The sequence below is a fragment of the Callospermophilus lateralis genome, chromosome 6, assembly GCF_048772815.1.
Source record: "Callospermophilus lateralis isolate mCalLat2 chromosome 6, mCalLat2.hap1, whole genome shotgun sequence".
Classification (NCBI taxonomy): Eukaryota; Metazoa; Chordata; class Mammalia; order Rodentia; family Sciuridae; genus Callospermophilus; species Callospermophilus lateralis.
In genome coordinates this window covers 112,919,716-112,938,447 of record NC_135310.1, presented here as the reverse complement: position 1 = coordinate 112,938,447, position 18,732 = coordinate 112,919,716, and the positions used below count along the sequence as shown (strand labels likewise).

Genomic DNA, 18,732 nt, shown 5'->3' with positions numbered 1-18,732 from the left:
CAAAGCTACGCCTTCCCCCCTAAACTAGCCCTCATCCCCAGCACCCTCATCCTGAGCCATCGAAATGATAATTTAGCACGTGTGGTGATGACTGGCTGCGGAGCGGAAGTCTGGTGGGACTAGACGGAGGGCACCATAGAGTTGAGCCGTGTACTCCCCCCACCTCCCGGCGCTAGTGGAAGCGCAGCCGCAGAGTGGCCATCGGCGGTTAGAGGCAAGCTAGAGCGACAGCGCCCTCTACCTGTGGGCGGAAGCGCCAGGCCGGAAGTTGCGTGTTGCGGACGCCTGTACGGTTTGTCTTTCAAGTGCAGTGCAGACATCCAAAGTATTAATGGCTTCCAGCGGCGTTACAGTGAGCGCTGCCGGGTCGGCAAATGAAGCCCCTGACATTCCGGACAACGTAGGAGACTGGCTTCGGGGAGTCTACCGCTTTGCCACCGATAGGAATGATTTCCGGAGGTAACTGAGCCCGGGGAGCTTGGTCCCTCTAGCCCATGTACACCTGAATTTCCCCCTCCTGGCGAGGCTGGCGTCCGTTTTTGTACATTGCCAACGTAGTAGCGCTAAGTACCTCTGAATGTGCTTTGCTGAGGTTCTTAACCGGGAGGATTCCCATGTGGGAAAATCGGTATATCACGTGGCTAGTAAAGAATGTCGCCCTGACGAGAGGAACGGGGAGCAGGTGGCGTCCACACACTTAACAGGCCTTTCAGCCCTGGACGAGTGCCTAATTGGCCTTTGCAATTGATCTTGCTCTTTTTAGGAACAGAGGCGAATCCTAGGTTCTCATGTGGGTATTGGGCAACGGTACCATGTAATAACCATTTATCAACGCATCGGGAAATGATTAGCGTTTTACTTTATATATATATATATACATACATATACACACACTGGGGATTGAACTCAGGGGCATTCGACCACTGAGTCACATCCCCAGCCCTATTTTATATTTTATTTAGAGACAGGGTCTCACTGAGTTACTTAGCACCTCGCCATTGCTGAGGTTGCTGAGGCTGGCTTTGAACTCGCGATCCTCCTTGTCTCAGCCCAGCCCCCACCGCTCTGCCTCACCAGCCGCTGGGATTACTGGAGTGCACCACCGCGCCCTGCTTCTTATTGTATTTTTTTTTTTTTTTTTTTTTTTTTTTTTTTTTTTTGTTAGCCGTACAGGTGACTCAATGACCACAGGGTTAATGAAATATATTCTCTATCCAGGAACTTGATCCTGAACTTGGGACTCTTTGCTGCGGGAGTTTGGCTGGCCAGGAACTTGAGTGACATTGACCTAATGGCACCTCAGCCAGGGGTTTAGCCAAGTAGGTGAGCACTTAACCACCCCTCTGCCTATCTGAGAAGTTCCAGAGGTTAGGAGAAGCAATAATTTACATCACCTCTTTGTGAAATGTAGTAAAGAAACTTGATGTAAAATCCTTAGCTTTTCTAGATCTTTCTTAACTGGTTTTCTATTTCTAATGCCACCTGTTGTCCTATGATCCTACTGCAGATAAATGGAATTCCTGTGCTGCACCCAAACCTTCCAAAAACAGCGTACAATCTGTGACTGGCACAAGTTTGCCCTGATGGTAACTGAAGTTGGATTCAGAGGGCACCTTCACCTTCCTCTTGCCTGGGTGAATTCCACTCTATGGTCAACATTCAGCCTCTGCTAAAGTGTTGCCTCTATTCTGTAAAATTCTGTACATAGTTCCTAAGTTTCTGCAGGGGGTGATCTTTGCTCTTGTTCCAAGGAATAATGATGGTGTTATAACAAATATTTGAAATAAAGATCACACACAAAGATAGACATTTTATTCTTTTAATAAGAAACTTCTGCTTACAAAAACAAGGTGTAAAAAGTCCAGATTTACAAAAATCATAAAAACATGATTTATATTTCACACTTGAAAAAGACAGGAACAAGCCCCAAACAGATTGTAATGGAGGTGGTTTGCCTCTTATTAAAAGAAGGAAAAAAAAAAAAAAACCTGTAACCACCCACTACACATAGTGCCAACACAACATGAAGCTTATTCTTGAGGAATTCTATTGTTGAACAGTATTGGGGAAGAAGCCATTTGGTGTTGCATAGCATTTTAGCGTATCAGGTGGGTTTTCCAGGCACCAGGGAGGCATCGTTGCTGGGATAGAATGAGGTTTGGTGGCAGAAAGAGGGCAATGATGCATAGGTGGAGGAAGATATAAGTCAGCCTTGGCAGTGGGCACTAAAGTGAGACTGCTGAGGAAGCTGCTTCCTTTGCAAGTAAACAAATGTTTATTTGATCCTAAAATTCTTAACACCACTGTCCAGGGACTTGGGTTCTTTGGAAACGGAATATATAAAGAACTGGCATGGAAAGACTCATAGGCATAGAAAAAGGTGAAGATACAGACAGGTTCACCATAATAATTTTTTTCTAGTCAATTTATTAGGCATTTTGGAAAAAAATGCTTTTATGTGCCAAGACGCATATGGAACTGCTGTGGGTTTAAAGGGCTTTAGGTGGATCAGTACAACTGCACCACTGTGGCTTGTTACACCTGATAGATGCTTTGTCTTTAGCAATTTGTTCATTCAATTTTTTTTTTTTTTTTTTTTTTTTTTTTAACTCAAGTCTTGACCCTACTGGTATAAATTTCATTAAGAAAGTTATTTAAGGGCTGGTGATGTAGTGACAGAGCAAGTACTTTGCATGTACTAGACCCTGGGTTTGATCCCAGTACCAAAAGAAAAGATAATAATAAAAAGAAAGCTGCTTGAGAATTAGAAAGCACCATTCTCATGAATATTCATCAGATAAGTCTTATCTGATAAGAGGAATGAACTATGAGCTTGTGGGAATTCAGGTTTAGGACTGGCTTAATATGAAACCAAGACCCTGTACAGTACACTGGGATTAGAGATCCTCTGAGAGGTTTATATCTTAACTGATTATCAAGATGAAGAGTGGTCACATATGAGAGCAAGGCTTAGGTTTGAAGCCATTACCTCCAGGAGATCAAGAGGAAAATTTTAAGCTCTAACAGATGCTAAACCCCATTAGACCTAAATCAGACTACTGCAACAACAAAGAATACCACAACCTCCTTTATAGGACCGAAACTTAGATTCTTAAAGTCTGCTTCCTGATCTTCTCATAATTGTTCATTCTATTTGATAAAAATTTCCGAAGTTGAGTTGGGTGCTGTGATCAGGCCCCATAATCCCAGGAACTTAACAGGCTGAGGCAAGAGGATTGAAACAGCAAGATTATTGTTTCAGAAAATAAAAAGGGTGAGGAATATAGCTTAGTGGTAAAGCATCCCTGGTTCAATCCCTAGTGCCAAAAGTAAATTATTTCCAAAGTTGAAAATCAACATGGATGGCAGCTTCCAGAAACAATTCAAAATTTCATATTTAATTTCAAATAATTATGTTTACTGTTGGTTGGTTTTTAAAGCCACAATGCTGGTTGGGTAAGGTTTCATATAAACTGGCTTAGTTATGAATTTAGTAAATAAAACTATCAAGTCTATAATTTCTAAAGATTTTTGATGGAATTTCATCAATTCCGTGAATTGAAAGTATTAGCTTTCACCATTGCTAATACAACATTCTCTCCAAGGGAAGTCAGTTTTAGATCCAGTTACATTTGTCAGTCCTTGACTAGGTTTTTGTTTTGTTTTTTGGGTTTTTGTTTGGTTTTTTTGGGGGGTTTTGTTTGTTTTTTTGGTGCTAGGAATCAAACACAGGGCCTCAGCATGTGCTTTACCCCTGAGCTAGATACCCACAGCTAGCTGAATTTAAATGAAACATGCCAGTATAAATATGGAACAAATCCACAAAAATGACTGCTTCAGTGCTATAGTAACTCTGGTATAACTAGAGCAGTGTGTGAGCTGAACAAGTACATAGTGACTAAAGTCATAGCCCTATACCTAGGAAATGGTTGCTAAACATGTTAGATATAAACTAAACGCATAGTCCTCTTTTAGAAGGTGTTTTTCAGCTTTAGTGCTGACTAAAAAGAATCAGCCACCAGAGAGATGCATATGTGCCTGGTGAAAACCTAAGTGGCCATGGGAAGTTTTACCCCAAAGGCACAGATCTTCACCTAATTAGTGCAGTAACTAGGCTAAGGAACCTGGTTATCAAGTGTGCTTGGTATGGTGAGCTTTTAAAAAATCCTTTGGTGTGAAGTCTAATGAGCTCAGGGGAAACCTTAAGATTGGATGGAATCAAAAGAAAACAGGCTTAGAACAGCCCTGCAGTAAGTGGACTCAGCTCACTCCTACAGCCATTCAGCACCACCTTCCATATCTACTCACAATCCCAGTCAACATTTGCCTGGGAAAGGGTGTGGGGACCCAGGTGGAGGCTTCTCTTTTGCATCATTCCCTTTGCATATTACACAGTGCACTGGTTTGTCTTAGAATTCACATACAGGGGATTGTTTTCTACACTGCTTCTTGCTATTTTGTGCAAAAGAACTTCAGAACCAATGGAGGTACCACTTCAGGAGGAACCACTTTTGTTTGACTTCTACCACAAGTTGCCCAGCACAAGTCATTATTTTGATAAAGACTAAAAGGCCTTTTCTGATCATTTGTGCTCTCCCAACCAGCTGGAAAAGCAACCCTTCCACTTATAAGCTTGAACCCCAAATAGGGATATAGAACACATTTAGGAAGGGGTAGTCTTCCAGCCTGCTTTGCCAGAGTTAATGTATGGAACACACAAGGGTATACAGCAGGCCTGGAAAGAGCCATTTGATGAGTAATCACAAATAGGAACAACTTGGACATTACAATAAAATTTCAGAACTTGCTGGTAAGAATGATTTGCATTTACACACAAGAGATGAAATGCTTTCAATACTACATAGACCCATTTGCCACTTGAAATGATAAGAAGGAATCCTTTTCCTTTTCAATCTCATGCAAACCATAATTGAGTACAAGGCACCAATTTATGAATTGTATAAAATTAGTTCACAAAGCTTTATCAGTAAGTAAAACAAACTTCATTTCTCCCTTCTTGTCCCCCCACCCCCCCACCCCTTTACCCCCAACCAAGTTTTCATTCTTTACTACTGTCTACCTCTCTGGCTTGCACTGGGGCATGCCCCACTACCAGCCAATCCACCCCATTGGTTCTTCCCTTGCACTTGGATGGAGTTGTAAGCATAGCCAGGTAGGGAACTCATACAATCATTGGCTCTAGAAGCCTTGCCCTTAAAAACAAAAATAAACTCTTGCTATTGAGTCCATAGGACACATTAACATTTCTACAGTTTCCAATTTTGTTCATGACATTTTAAGAGACATCTGGAAATTCTTTACAGTGTGGCACTGCCCCCTACCTCAGCCTAAGAGGGGCTGGATCAAAGCTAGCAAGAACTCTGTCCACAATTTAATAAGTGCTTCAATTCCTGGCAGCCAAGGGCATTCCTAATTTTTTTTACACTAGCATGGATGCTGGTCTCAGAGGCAACCATAGGTATGAGGGTCAGGCTAGACTGAGGTAAGAAATCTTTTTTGAGGGCCAGGGTGCATTCTTCTTGGCTGGTTACAGCAGCAAGTAAACACACCAGCCAACTACAAAGGGTTTCTGGAATGGGACTCTTAACTACTTGCCCTGGGAAAGAAGCAGGCCCTTTAAGATTTCAGTAGATCTTGGGTTTGATTTGGCAGCAGCTAGTCAACTTCTACCTGTTCTTATTTTCATTTTTTCCTAATGTTTCAATTAATATAAGACGCAACTGAGACATTCATCTGTTTCCAATGTAAATAACTTACAGGCAAAGGGACACTTCCCTTAACAGCTATTGGCTTTTGCAGTGGTGAACTCTTCTGTTCTAAAAAAAAAAAAAAAAAAAAATCTCCTTAAAAACTAACTTAACAGTGCCTAGTGCTGCTGCTTCTGGTACCTGAGGTGTCTGTGACTGCAATGGGCACCTTCATAATTGTGTAGCTTAAGGGCAACTCTGATGTTGGTTTCTGTTCCAACTCATTTTAAATGACTTTATTAATTTGATAAGTGAGTGCTCAGCTAACAAGCACTATTTTACAAATAATCTGCCTAATAATCCTTACAGTGTTTGGTATGCTATTTCCTAAATAAAAATTGAAGACCTTTTAATTTTTGTTTACTAATCAGTATTTCTGGACAGCCAGAGGGGTGAAGCAGGTGCTCTATCTGTTCTTCTCTATCTTGCAAGTTCTCTTATTGTTAGAATAATAAACATAGGTGTCAAGATGAGGCACAATTCAGTTTCCTTTACTTTTCACTCCCTTCATTTTTTTGTTGTTGTTGTTGTTGTTGTTAATGGACTTTACTGTTGCCACAAGAAGTCATCACCAGTCATGCCAACTTAGGAATGTGGACTTTGAGAGTACAGTTTCACATCAGAGCCTCTGACAGCATTGGTAGCTGTGGACACTTTAAAACAGTGTCCAGGAGAGGGTGAACCCAGGCAAAGCTTATACAAAGAAGCTTGCAGTAGACAATATAAACCAAACAGCATAAAAATGCCATACGCTATCGCTTCCAAATAAAAGCTAAATATTACAGAAACCTCACAGTGTTGGAAAAAGCAAGTATAATTTAAAATATAGTCACTCCTTCCTATCAGGGTGAGCCATTTTCTGTCTAAATTTCCTCCATGCTCAGTGTTATCGGGTAGGTTCTACAGGAGAGTTCAACTCAAAATTCAGATCAACAGCAAATGCTACAGATCTGTTTGAGAAATGTGGCTCATCAGCACTGCTAAAGCTATAACCCTCTCTCTTTAGCTTCACTTTTCCCATGCCCCACCTCTCCCCAAACTCCCTTCCATTTCTACTCCCTTCAAATGACAACTGTACTTCTACCTGAATTCAAACAATATGATATACTCAGTCAAAAGATGAGCATTCATAGAGACAGGTTGGGGCTCACTGCCGCAAGCACCACAATAATAAACATAGGTGTTTGCCTTCACTTTCATTGGGAGTTTAAGCAAAGGACTAAGAAGGGAAATTCTGGTGCCTGATGTCAGGGAGAGTTTTTGTTTGGCAAACTCATCTCATTTGGAAACTGACCAAATTTTAAAAGAAAAATATATTTTACTAGTACTGGAATAATGGAGAGGGCACTTTTGATTTTTTCTCTGATGGACTGAGGATAGGTAGCTAAAGCAACAATAGGGAGTAGCAGATGAGAAGGAAACAGGCCAGGGCCATTGCAATAAACTGGACACACACAGTGGATTCCTAAGTAATTCCCCCACCCTAGGGAAAGCAAAAGCTCCCAAGCCTTACAAACACTAATATTCTACCTCTCCAGGTGTAACAAAGAATCTGCAGGTAAAGAAGCCATGTGCTACACCAAGGTAAGAAAGGGCAGCAGCCATTCAGATAAGCCCTGCCTGCCCTTACTGCATTCTGAGAAAGCCTGAGACAACTGACCTCCAGACCAATTTAAACTGAACCATAAGCTTGCCCTAGACCTGAACCAAGGAACTGCTACAGAACTGGGATAGCCAGGAGAGCCCCTTGGCTCAGCATGCAGCAGAGAACATGTACTGGTCCATTGCTTCATGTCAACTGTCCCTTTTTTTAAAGGAAGGGGTGTTCATGCCAGTCCCAGAAGTATAGAGTGATTAAACAGCAGCAGCAGCCGAGGAGGGTATGACATGTGAACACACCACATGTCATTCCACTCTTCAGCTGCTATCCCCTGAAAAGGGAAGTTTCTGAGTTTTAACTCTTGAAGGTTACTTCCCTTGTGGACTTTACCTCCCACGTCAGAACCAATCCCATCCAAAAGCTGCCAGCCCAGGAGCCCTCTTCATGTGCTCTGTCCAGAGTTGCTCACCTTGGGAATGTTCTGGTGCTGCTAAGAGGCCCTGGTTAGTAGGGGACTCACCTAATGGGACCAAAGACACAGCTGTTCTCCTGGCTGGATGATCAATCCCCACCCCCTCCTTTCCTCAACTCAGATCCCTCTATATTCAGAAGCAACTGATGAAAGAATCTTCATAGAAGTTACTCCTTTTGATTTGTTTTATGAAAGGAGGGGATTTCTAAATGCATTCAAAAGAAAGTGACTACAAACATTATGACAGAACATGAATCACCTGGCATCTTCCGCTGTAGCCCCAGTGAGGCAAACCTAGTAATCTGTTCCTGCAGTAGCCTTATTTCCTATGAGGGGAAAGATGTGGGGACACCAACGGATTAAAATCAAAGCAGTCTTTATCCATGCCTCTCAATCAAGGGAATATCTGTGGTCTGCCTTCATCCTTGTTGTTGGACTGCACCTGAGCTCGGAGTTGTGTTTCTGAGATTCTTGGATTGCCCTGCACTGTTCTTTGAGTGTAAAAAAGAATGTAGGCCTGGGTTTTGCACACTTCCTCGACACTGCATACATTCAGCTTTGAGTCATTGCAGTGGACCCAAAAACCTAGGAAACCAAAGGAGAGAAAAAGGAAATGACTTCCCAATTCACATTTCCAGTCAGCAGCAAACCAGGAGATGAAGAAAGGAACAGAGGAGTTCTAATTAGAGCCACCCTTGGATTACTGGCGATGCAGGAAGGACGAGTAAATGAAACCAGGATTCTCTGTAACCATTGGTCTACCAAAACTAACCATGGATACTGCATACAGTATTCACTGACTGTCATTTTTGTCATCAGCTTACTCAGGCTTTTTCCTTGGCCGTTAGAACATTCCACAAAGATAGCCAAGATCCTGAGGACTAAGTATTTGGACAAGGAGGAGAGAAATGAAAATAGGAGTGATAAAGGAAAATTAGAAGGATAAGTTACTTGTTCAGAGCCTCTGGGTGCCCCAGGTGCTGAGGGGTTCAAAACTGGGGCACTGCTGAAAACGTATCTGCACCCCATATGCCTCAATACGGTAGTTGGGAAGCTCTTCCCTGGGCAACAAGCTCCTTTGGAGAAGCCCTTGCATCCCCACTCTTCCCAGAGTAAGGGAAGTAATAAGAACACAGAAAGTGCTCAGGAATGTCCTCAGCTTTATTTTGAGTGAAGCTAGTGAGATTCATAATATCTCCACAAAATCACAGAGGTACTATAGTTTCTGCATAACCAAGAAGGAAACTGAGGTCTGCAGAAGTATCATTACCACAGCAATAATGATACTATCAGTAACCAATAGTACTGATAATACTGTGATAGACTAAGCCAGTATTATGTACTAGGCACTGATCTAAGCACTTTTACATGTGTCAGTTCCTTTTAATTCTTAAATCAACTTTATAATGTTACTTAGTATATATCAAAAATTTGAATCTTTCATATTTCTTTTCACTGAATTTTAACATATATAGTTTCCCCATAGGTGACCTGTGGGATGGAAATAAAAGGAAGGCAATAAATTGTGGACACACCAACCCTTTTCCATGTCCCCCACCCCACAGAGTAAAGCGCACGCACCTCCCTCTGTGTTGTAGCAATAGGCTGTGTAGTGTCCTGAGCCAAACCCTTTCCCGTGATGCATGACCACTGCGGAGAGATCATAGGCAAAGGTCTCTTTGTCAAGAGAGGAGAGCATGTCCCTGCAGCAGTAAGGTTCCATGGTTAATACCTGGTCAAAGACGACATGGACCCCAATCTTCTCTCGATGGTTACGGCCAGACCACCTAGAACACGGACATAAACATCTTACTAATGAAAACTGCCATATGCGATCATAGATAGCCTTAAGCAAAACAGGGAAGTGAGAAAACTTAAGCTTCCGCCTTTGGTTTTCCCATCAATAAAGTGTAATAACCAATGTCCACATATATTTTCTGTGACTGTTCCACAAAGTACTTTGAACCTAGAAATTCCTAAACAAGCATTTCAGGCAACAATCTTTACAATTTACTACCTGCCCTTCTTTTCACAGATGATTTTATGTAACTTTATCCTGAAGATGAATCTACAGTGAGTCCAAGCAAGGCTAGAAAATCTTCAGGCACAGATATATCTGGTGCAGGCTAGACAGTCAAAACAGGGCCAAGAGCAGAAGCTCAGTCCTGCTGGGTTCCAAATTCAGTTGGCCTTCCTGTATGTGAACCACTGAATCTCCATGGAAAGCTCAAGGTCTCAAGAGAATAAACTTTCCCTCCCAGCAGATAGACGTCTGCCCTCTCCAAGCCTTTGAGGCAGCTATTCCCACAGCTCACAACCATCTGGGACTCCCAGAGCAAGCTCACCTGAATCTTTTAAGGTGCAGCCGGAGGACCTGAGGTAGTCTGTAGATCATTAACTGCTTTCTAGCTTCACTCAGAACAAGGGGTTTGGGGTTGGACTTGCGTCGTTTGCCTATATGGTTTGGGAAGGTATAAGACATAGGTTGTAAGGAGTCTCATTCTTTCCTAGCTATGGCAGAGATGATGACTTGCCATTCAGTATGCATTCTCCTTAGTATTTGACCCCCAGTTTTATTTGGGGAAGCAATGTGATGCTCTGTAAGCCTGCACTTCCCAGCTTCTCATGTCTGCATGGTGTGGCTCTGGAACTGCTGAGATGAAAGGAGTGACTGTGTCACTCTGGGAAGGCTGCTTAAAGGGGGCTGACTCAGTTGCAGGGTCATCCCTTTGTCCTTCCTATGGTTTTCTAGAACTCCTCTGGGACCACGACCTTGAAGATGGAAGTCTTGTACTAGGATAGTATACCAGGAGGGAGAAGCTTGGGTTCCTGATGACCATGCAGTCACCATGCCAGCCCCTGAATGTCCTTCAGACTTCTTTTATAAAAAAAAAAAATAAAAAATAAAAAAGTAAAATTTTATCTCATTTAAGTCATTTTTATTTGAGTTGACTGTTACAAGCAACCAAAACAAATTGGTATGGGTTCAGGATGGCACACTCTAGATGTCATGAATTCATTGATGTAATATAATGGACAGTCACTGCAAAAGCATGTACATAGGGTTGAATATGCCAGGGTTTTATACACTTATAACTTAAATTATGATGCACTATAACTTTAAAAAGCTTTTAATTTTCATAAAATAAGCCTAACTCAATTTTCTGCTCACAGCTAGTTATAGGCTAAATGAATTAAAAATTATTTAAAACTCTGAATCTCCGTTTCCTCACCAGTAAAATGGGGACTAATGCATATAATTGAGGATTAGGAAAAAGATAAATGTATAAGATTACTGAAGGACAAATATTTAAACATTTTTTCAGTATGATTTGTGGCATATACAAATGTTCAGAAAATAAACTTTGCTGTTTCAATTTTTTATGCTGTGCCTAGTTTTGAAACATGGTTCTAGGATAAGGCATACTACTAGACATGCAAGACAAGGCTGATAAGCCAGCCAAGTTCATCCAATCCAAAGTAGAACCAGACTTTCGTTTTATTTCTAAAACTACTGAATTGTGGGGAAAATGCATGTCTAAAATTTTAGCAAATAATCAATGGAAATAAAGTTCTCTTAATTTCCAACAGAAGCCTTCTCTATAACCATTTACTGACAGAGAGGCAAATGGGTGGGATTACAAAATTAGTGGTCCGCTGAGGTGCCTGCTAATTTTCTCTGAGCTTTTTCTCTCATGGTCTCAGTATATGAAGAGCTGGGCTTCTGATTCCAAGTCCAGTCTGTAGGACTTGTGAAAGGCAGCCAAGCACAGCCTGATGACGAATCACAGCTTTCTGTGACAATAGGATGTGGACGTGTAGCTGCTCAAAATAGACTGCATCAAAATGAGCATGCCGCAGAAGCTTTTATCAAGGCATGCAGTCATGACACACAGGGGCAGGAACAGAAGAAGCCTTCAAAGAAGGGCCTGGCCCTATTTTCCATTCCTGTTCACAACATTTTTGAAAATTATTTCAGCTCTGCTTGGGAACCTGGCAGTGACTGCCACCCTCAGCAGAGGGAGTATGTGAGCTAAGATGAAGACAATGTAGAATCCGGCTTTGTTTCCCTAAAATGAAATTCACAAAGAAAAAGAAATTACTGATTCAATTAAGATTGATCAGTGCTGTCTCTGTTTGATTAAGGTGGCCACACAAAGAGGTAGAAGACTGACAATTCTGGAACTTCACAACCAACAGATCAATGCATCTATCCCTTCATTGGTTTTCCTCCCCTGTCAGCATTTGTTCCTGCCTAGAGAAATCCTGGTAAATGGCACCTCTGGCAAGCAAAAGAACAATCCTTTCTTGAAAAAAAAAAAAAAAAAGCTTTATCTATCACGTCCACAAAGATGGAGTTAAAGCTGTTAATATCCTTTTGTTTCTTACAAGCAGAAAGCTTTGGGCTGGGGATGTGGCTCAAGTGGTAGCGCGCTAGCCTGGCATGCATGCGGCCCGGGTTCAATCCTCAGCACCACATACAAACAAAGATGTGTCTGCCGAAAAACCAAAAAATAAATATTAAAATTCTCTCTCTTTCTCTCTCTCTCTCTTAAAAAAAAAAAAGAAAGCTTTATGAAACATGAAAAAAAAAAAACAGAAACTGCTCTAATTAAACAATTTAACTCACCTGCCTCTCACCTGCCTCTGTATCCAAAATAAAATAGGATAGGTGGGTTTACAGTTAGCCAAGTATATGTCCAATTTTAAAATGGCAAAATTATATCTAGCATGATTTTTTTTTTTTTTTAGTGGAACTGCAAATTGAACCCAGGGTCACTTTACCACCTTTTTAAAATTTTGAGACAGAGTCTCACTAAGTTGCTGAGGTGTCAAACTTGCAGTCCTCCTGATTCAGCCTCCCAAGTTACTGGGAGGTATGGACCACCATGCCCAGCTGCCATAACTTACTGTTTTAAAAAACCATGTGCGTAATACATTAAGAAGTACCACTGGTGGGGTGAGGTGGTGCATGCCTGTAATCCCAGTGGCTCAGGAGGCTGGGGCAGGAAAATGGCAAGTTTGAAGCCAGCCTCAGCAACTTAGTGAGGCCCTAAGCAACTCAGAGAGACCCTGTCTGAATAAAATATAAAAAAGGGCCGGGGATGTAGCTCAGTGGCTAAGTGCCCCTGGGTTCAATCTCTAGTACCAAAAAAAAAAAAAAAAAAAAATGCTGAGAGCCATAGCCAAGTAGGAATGACGCATGGCAATTTCCTTGTCAGCCTACCCAATGTTGCTCAGAGGGAGGACTCTCCATTGTGGAAATGGGCTTGCCTTGGACCCAGGTCATTTGCAGTGACATTGCATGAATGTTTGAGAAAGGTGACCCTGCTCAAGGACCAGGGTGGATCTGGGTTTAGGGGGGTTCCAGGTTTAGGGTGTGGATCCTGCTGGGAATAGGGAGGTTCCAGGTTTAAGGTGGATCCTCTTGGGAATGCGTGTATCCTGCTGCCTCAGGCACCCACTCCTTGAGTTCCCGTTGAGTTCTCGCGGGATTCAGAGAGTATTTGGGATGCAGAGCCCGGTGGAAAGGTGGATTTTCCCCAGAACATGCGTGTAGAGTGCCGGTGACAGTTTGAAAATAAAGAGTTGCTGTTTGAATCTACAAGGTGTGTGGTGGCTCAGTTATTTTGTGCCCAGCCAGACTGCAGCAAAAAAAGAACTACCATAAGATTTTTTTTTTTTTGGCAGTTCTGGGGGGTGCAGCTCAGTGATAGAATGCTTGCCTAGCATGCATGAAGCCCTGGGTTCAATCCCCAGCACTGCAAAAATAACTCTAATAATTTTTTCCCAAAATTTATAGTCCGAACTGAATTATATGGCTGCAAATTGATTCTAGGTCTTTGAACAATCTATTACGTGTGTGTGTGTGTGTGTATGTGTGTGTGTGTGTGTTTTGAACCCAGGGTGCTTAACCACAACCCCAACCCTTTTTATATTTTATTTATAGACAGGGTCTCGCTAAGTTGCTTAGGGCCTTGCTAAGTTGCTGAGGCTGGCTTTGAACTCGAAATCCTCCTGCCTCAGCCTCCTTAGCTGCTGGGATTACAGGCTTGTGGCACTGTGCCCAGCCTACTTTAATATTTTAGTTTCTAAATCTTTATATGCCATAAAAACCAAACCTGAGCTTCCTCATATTTGCTCTGCATTTCCTCTCACATGATGGGTTAACAGAAGCATTAAGTGCTACAAAAGATCCTGCATTAGATATCAATGTAACCATATGGAAGGAGTCACAATTTCAAGTTAAAACAACACTACAGAAAAACTTGACCTCAAAATCATCCCTGAAATGTGAACCTTTCAAGTATGTGAAGGAAAAAAACATACAGAAAACATCCATGATGCTGACAATGAACACCTCAAGACTTGCTGTCTTGGTCCCACTATACTAATCTTTAGCATCACTTCTGACTTTAAATTTACCAAATTCAGTACAAGAACATGATTTTCTGAGACCCCAACCCTCAAACAGACTATGCTGCCTGAATTTAGACTAAAAGAGAATTGTCAGGCTCCGCATTCATGAGCTTAAACACTATGAAGCTAAGTAGTATCATTCTCAGTAACATTCTACTTCAGGAACCACTTTCAAATACCTCCCAGGATAACAACTAATGACAATCAGGATGGGCCTTTGTTTTTAATACACAAAGTCCATATTGCTTATTTTTAGAAAATGGGAGTAAAGTATCTTTAGAAGATGAATTCAAACCACTCAATATCATTGGTGTTACTCTGCACTAAAGGGACAAAAGAAGCACCTTAAATTGACATTTCAGTCCCAATCTTCTCCACCCCCATCATTTCTCTACTTAGTACTCACTGTTACACTGGTCACAAGCGTAGATTCTCCCTTCCAGAGCCTCTGTCTCAGTGAACTTGGCCAGCATCTCAGTAAGCAGGCACTCTGTCTGATTCAAAGGAACAAACCCCTTTTCTATGCAATGATAGCGTTCAGGGAATTCCAGGGACAGATCCCAAAAGGGTTCAATAGTATTTGATTTGTAATTGCAAGATATACATGTGACCTAGAAGGAAAAGATTCATTTGCAGATTATAAAATTTTTTCTACCTTTCCACACACATTTTTGCTTGATTTAAACAAATAACTTTATCAAAGCTAAGTATATAATTTTCAAAATAATAAAACTTTAAAAGAATTGGAGCATATTATATCGGTGTGCATTTCTAGCTATGTGATACTAGTTACACACTGGAAAACCACAGAACACAGTGATTATACCTACTGCTTTCTCTCTTCATCTTCATCAAAGTATGATGTACCATGGAATGCTGCAGCAATATAGACTGCAAGTTATACTGAAGGCATTCAAGGAATCAGTCTGAGATGGATGATTTACAGGTCACTGTCTACTTCATTCACCCTCAAATTCCTCCTCCCAACTTGAAGCCAACTTGGCTTCTCTTTTTACTCTTGTTAACTGAAGCTCCCCTACATTGATTCTCTGTCTGCAGAGCCTCAAAGTACCTGACTAGAATTCCTCTCCCATATAACTTTACCATTTGCACTTTACATGCTCAAAAAAAGCATCAATAAACTTTCTCTTTCATTCCACTCATCAGTCCTTCAGTTCACTAGAGGTTAACCTGAATCTCCTACATTGCCCACCTCCTTTCTTTTATCTATAAAAAGTCTGTCTGCATATTCTCACAAGACCTTATCCATGAATCTACATGACTAAAGATCCAGGAATGAAATGAAAAGTAAAGGCGAACAGAAAAGAGGCTTTTTTTAAAGCCTTTAGGATGCTCCCAGCCACCTCTCTTCCTTGTAGGTTAAGATGCTCTTTAAACCAGAATGGAACTAGGGTTCTAGGCAAACTCTGTTCAGTACCCTAAAAATGATCACAGCATGGGACACCAACAGTAGGTATTTAATTATAACAATGACTGTATGACCAATATCTTCATTAGCAGGTAAAGCCATTCACAGAAAATAAAGTGGTATGGCCTGGCTGGAAAGAGTGGGCAAGTTTACTCACAAGGCCATCAAAGTGTACAATACAACAACAGATACAATGGCAAAATGCATAATCACAACAAATATTGGCTATCCTAATTAGCCCAGGAATCTGGGGAGGCATTCACAGGACACTCAAACTACAACAGCCGCCTCCCACCTCCCTCCATGGTGCTGGGCGGAGTTGGGGGTGAGCCACACCTACCTGACTGAGCAGCTGACCGTGAAATATGGTGTTAACCACTTTTAAGACCTGTTTGGTGAGCTTCCTCTGGGAGAAGGGGATGAGGATCCGGCGCGTGGTGCCCTCTGACTCGAGTTCCTGCTGTACTTTGTGCAGCAGCTCACAGAGAAATTCCTGCGCGTCCTGCTGGTCGTAGCCGCGGAAGGCGGGGATCAGGCTCCACACGGAGTGAAGCATGGCAAAGGGCGACACTAGGGCCCACTTCCCGGACCACATGACTCGGAAGAGGGTGTGCAGTTCGTGGCAAAGGGAAATGTGCTTCGAGCTGGGCTCCTTGTTCTGGATGAGCTCCAGGCTTCTGCTGATGGAGGCCCCACCGTTCCAGCAGAGGCCTTCCCGCTCGCACGCCTGGGCTCCGTCGCTCCTCGCCGACAACTCGGTGGCAGAGCTGCTGGCCGGCCTGCCAGAGAGCGGAGCCTTGCCGTTCGTGGCTTGGGGAAACAGGTGCTCTGTGGTGGATGGGTCAAGGTTCAGGAAACACTCTCGGAACTTCTGCAGGTGGCTGAGCACCTGGAGGATGGAGTTCATGTAGCAGGTGTTGCCCAGGTTGCGCAGGCCCGTCACGCCAGGGGCCACCGCCGGCTGGCGGCGCGGCTTGAGCGCAGAAGCGCCAGGCGTCTGGCGGGAGGCGGAGAGCGCGGCGGAGCGCCCGGCGGAAGGGCCAGCGCGGCGGGGCGCGTGCAGGAGCAGGCGCGCGCTCTTGCGCGGAGGGGCGCTGGCCAGCTCCTCCAGCAGCCGCCGCTTTACCTCGCGCCGCCGTTGCCGCGCCGCTTCCTTCTTGAGCTTCAGCGCCTCCTCCTGCCGCCGCTGCTCCAGTTTCGCCCGGCCCCGAGAGCTCTTCTCAAACCACAGCCTCAGTGTCTTGGCCAGCAAGCGCTGGCGCCGGTACCACAGAGCCGTGAGCATCTGCGGCTGTCCCTGAGGAGCACGCTGCGGCTGGACCACGTCCTCGCCCGAAGCCATGGACCGCAGCGTCCGCCCACGTCTCACTGGCTGGTCCTGCTTCTGGCCCCGCACCGCCAGGAGGGAGCTTCTCAGCAGCTTCAGGTCCCCCTCCGGGTTATCATTGAGCACGTAGTCCTTGCACAAGTAGCAGAACACGTAGAGATCCCGGACTTCCATGGCTAGTGGGTGTCCAGTGTCTTCAAAGTGTTTCAGTGCGTGGTCCTCAATGTAGCGGCCGCAGGCCACGTGGGAACACTTGAGGCAAGCCCACACCGACTCGGTGGTGGCGCACTCCAGGCAGCACCACTTCTGAGGGTTCAGGATGGAGTGGTCCTGGGCGAGCCGCAAACGCCCTACATGTTTGCATCTATCCATGTCTCAGAGCAATCGCCACCCTCTCAACCTGGCAAAAAGCCCCAAAAAGGGAAGGGGAAAAAAGAACTTTCAGCAAAATGTTTTTCTATAGAAAGGCTTGCGAATGGCATTTCAACCCAAGATGTGCTAGTTTTCAATTCAAAACTGGTTTCTTTAAAAATTGAAACTTGTTATATATACCGAGTTTCAAATACCAGTGAGAGAGATGAAGAGCCTCAAACAAAATGGCAATCTCAGGTTGATTTTAATATATTTCAAAGCAGAGATAGTCTTGCACAAAGTATCATTTTTTATGCTACCTAAGGAGGAAGACCTGGAGCCTCAAGTTACATTTTACATGTGTCTTTTTCAAAATAACATTTACATCTTGTGGAAGGGGTGGGGAAACTTTCATTCTCACTCAAAGGACAGGTATGTAAAGAATTTGATAAATCTGGTTTGGGACAAGAGGTTGAGTGACTACTGAAATATTACTTAACCCAACTACAATTTTAAAAGCAACAAATCTGCCAGAGATGAAAATGATTTTTAAAACGGTGGTACTGGTCGCGGTGTCACTAGCCTATAATCCCTGTGACTTGGGAGGCTGAGACAGGAGAATACATACCAAGTTTGGGGCAGCCTCAGTAATTTATGGAGACTCTGTCCTAAAATAAAAAGGACTGTGGATGTAGCTCAGTGGTAAAGCACCCTGGATTCAATCCCTTGTACCAAAACAAAACAAACAAAAAAATAACATACTGAACACTTTTTTCTATGTAATACTGCTTTTTCAGTATTGTTCATAAGAGACGCCTAGTAGGCAATTACTCCAAGGGAAAGAAGCTGGATGACTATTTAAAAAAAAAAAAAAAAAAAAGGTTATTCTTTGGAATCTTGAAGCCTCCACCCACCCCACCTGCAACCCATACCAGCTTTTAAAATTCCCTGACGGAGTCCTCTTATAAAATGAATAGCCTTCATCTCCATTTCTTTTCTACTTTTTGTTTCTGTGAGCAACAGTTCCAGATTATGAGGTCAACCCAGAGAAGTCTAAATTCAGTGTACTAAGTAGTTCCTTTAGTTTTCCAGATATCCTTTTGGCCTAGTTCAGTTGCCAAAACCCACATATACACGTATGTGTGTGTGTACATATATACACACACACATTAAACAAGCTCTCCATATTAAACAAGCTCTACTGATGTATATACATATACACATACATACACAGACTGCAGGACCAAATTATAGGTCCTTCCTTTTTTTTTTTTTTTTTTTTTTTTTGTACTTGGGATTGAATTCAGGGGCACTTGAGCCACATTCCCAGCCCTATATATATATATTTATCTAGAGATAGGGTCT

At 42.9% G+C, this 18,732-nt stretch overlaps 2 protein-coding genes across 6 annotated transcripts in view; one reads left to right on the top strand and one right to left on the bottom strand.

Annotated features, from left to right (window-relative positions):
• Positions 1-234: 234 nt before the first annotated feature.
• On the top strand, positions 235-1,805 carry Tomm6 (translocase of outer mitochondrial membrane 6). 2 transcript variants are annotated; one of them, XM_076858758.1, is made up of 3 exons: positions 235-459; positions 1,219-1,319; positions 1,508-1,805. In XM_076858758.1, the coding sequence occupies exons 1-2, from the start codon at positions 332-334 to the stop codon at positions 1,313-1,315; spliced, it is 225 nt and encodes a 74-aa protein (XP_076714873.1). In that variant the 5' UTR covers positions 235-331; the 3' UTR covers positions 1,316-1,319; positions 1,508-1,805. The 2 variants fall into 2 exon arrangements, with proteins under 2 accessions (XP_076714873.1, XP_076714872.1); XM_076858757.1 differs by having other exon boundaries at positions 1,219-1,323.
• A 3,247-nt stretch (positions 1,806-5,052) lies between these two features.
• Positions 5,053-18,732, bottom strand: part of Usp49 (ubiquitin specific peptidase 49) — an 88,854-nt gene continuing 75,174 nt past the window's right edge. For all 4 annotated transcript variants that reach the window (XM_076858744.1, XM_076858745.1, XM_076858747.1 and 1 more), the window contains 5 exons: positions 16,030-17,416; positions 14,667-14,871; positions 10,186-10,294; positions 9,422-9,627; positions 5,053-8,425 (listed from right to left, as the gene is read on the bottom strand). In XM_076858744.1, coding sequence (XP_076714859.1) covers positions 8,235-8,425; positions 9,422-9,627; positions 10,186-10,294; positions 14,667-14,871; positions 16,030-17,388 — 2,070 coding nt within the window. In that variant the 5' untranslated portion in view covers positions 17,389-17,416 and the 3' untranslated portion in view covers positions 5,053-8,234. The remainder of the gene's footprint in view (positions 8,426-9,421; positions 9,628-10,185; positions 10,295-14,666; positions 14,872-16,029; positions 17,417-18,732) is intronic.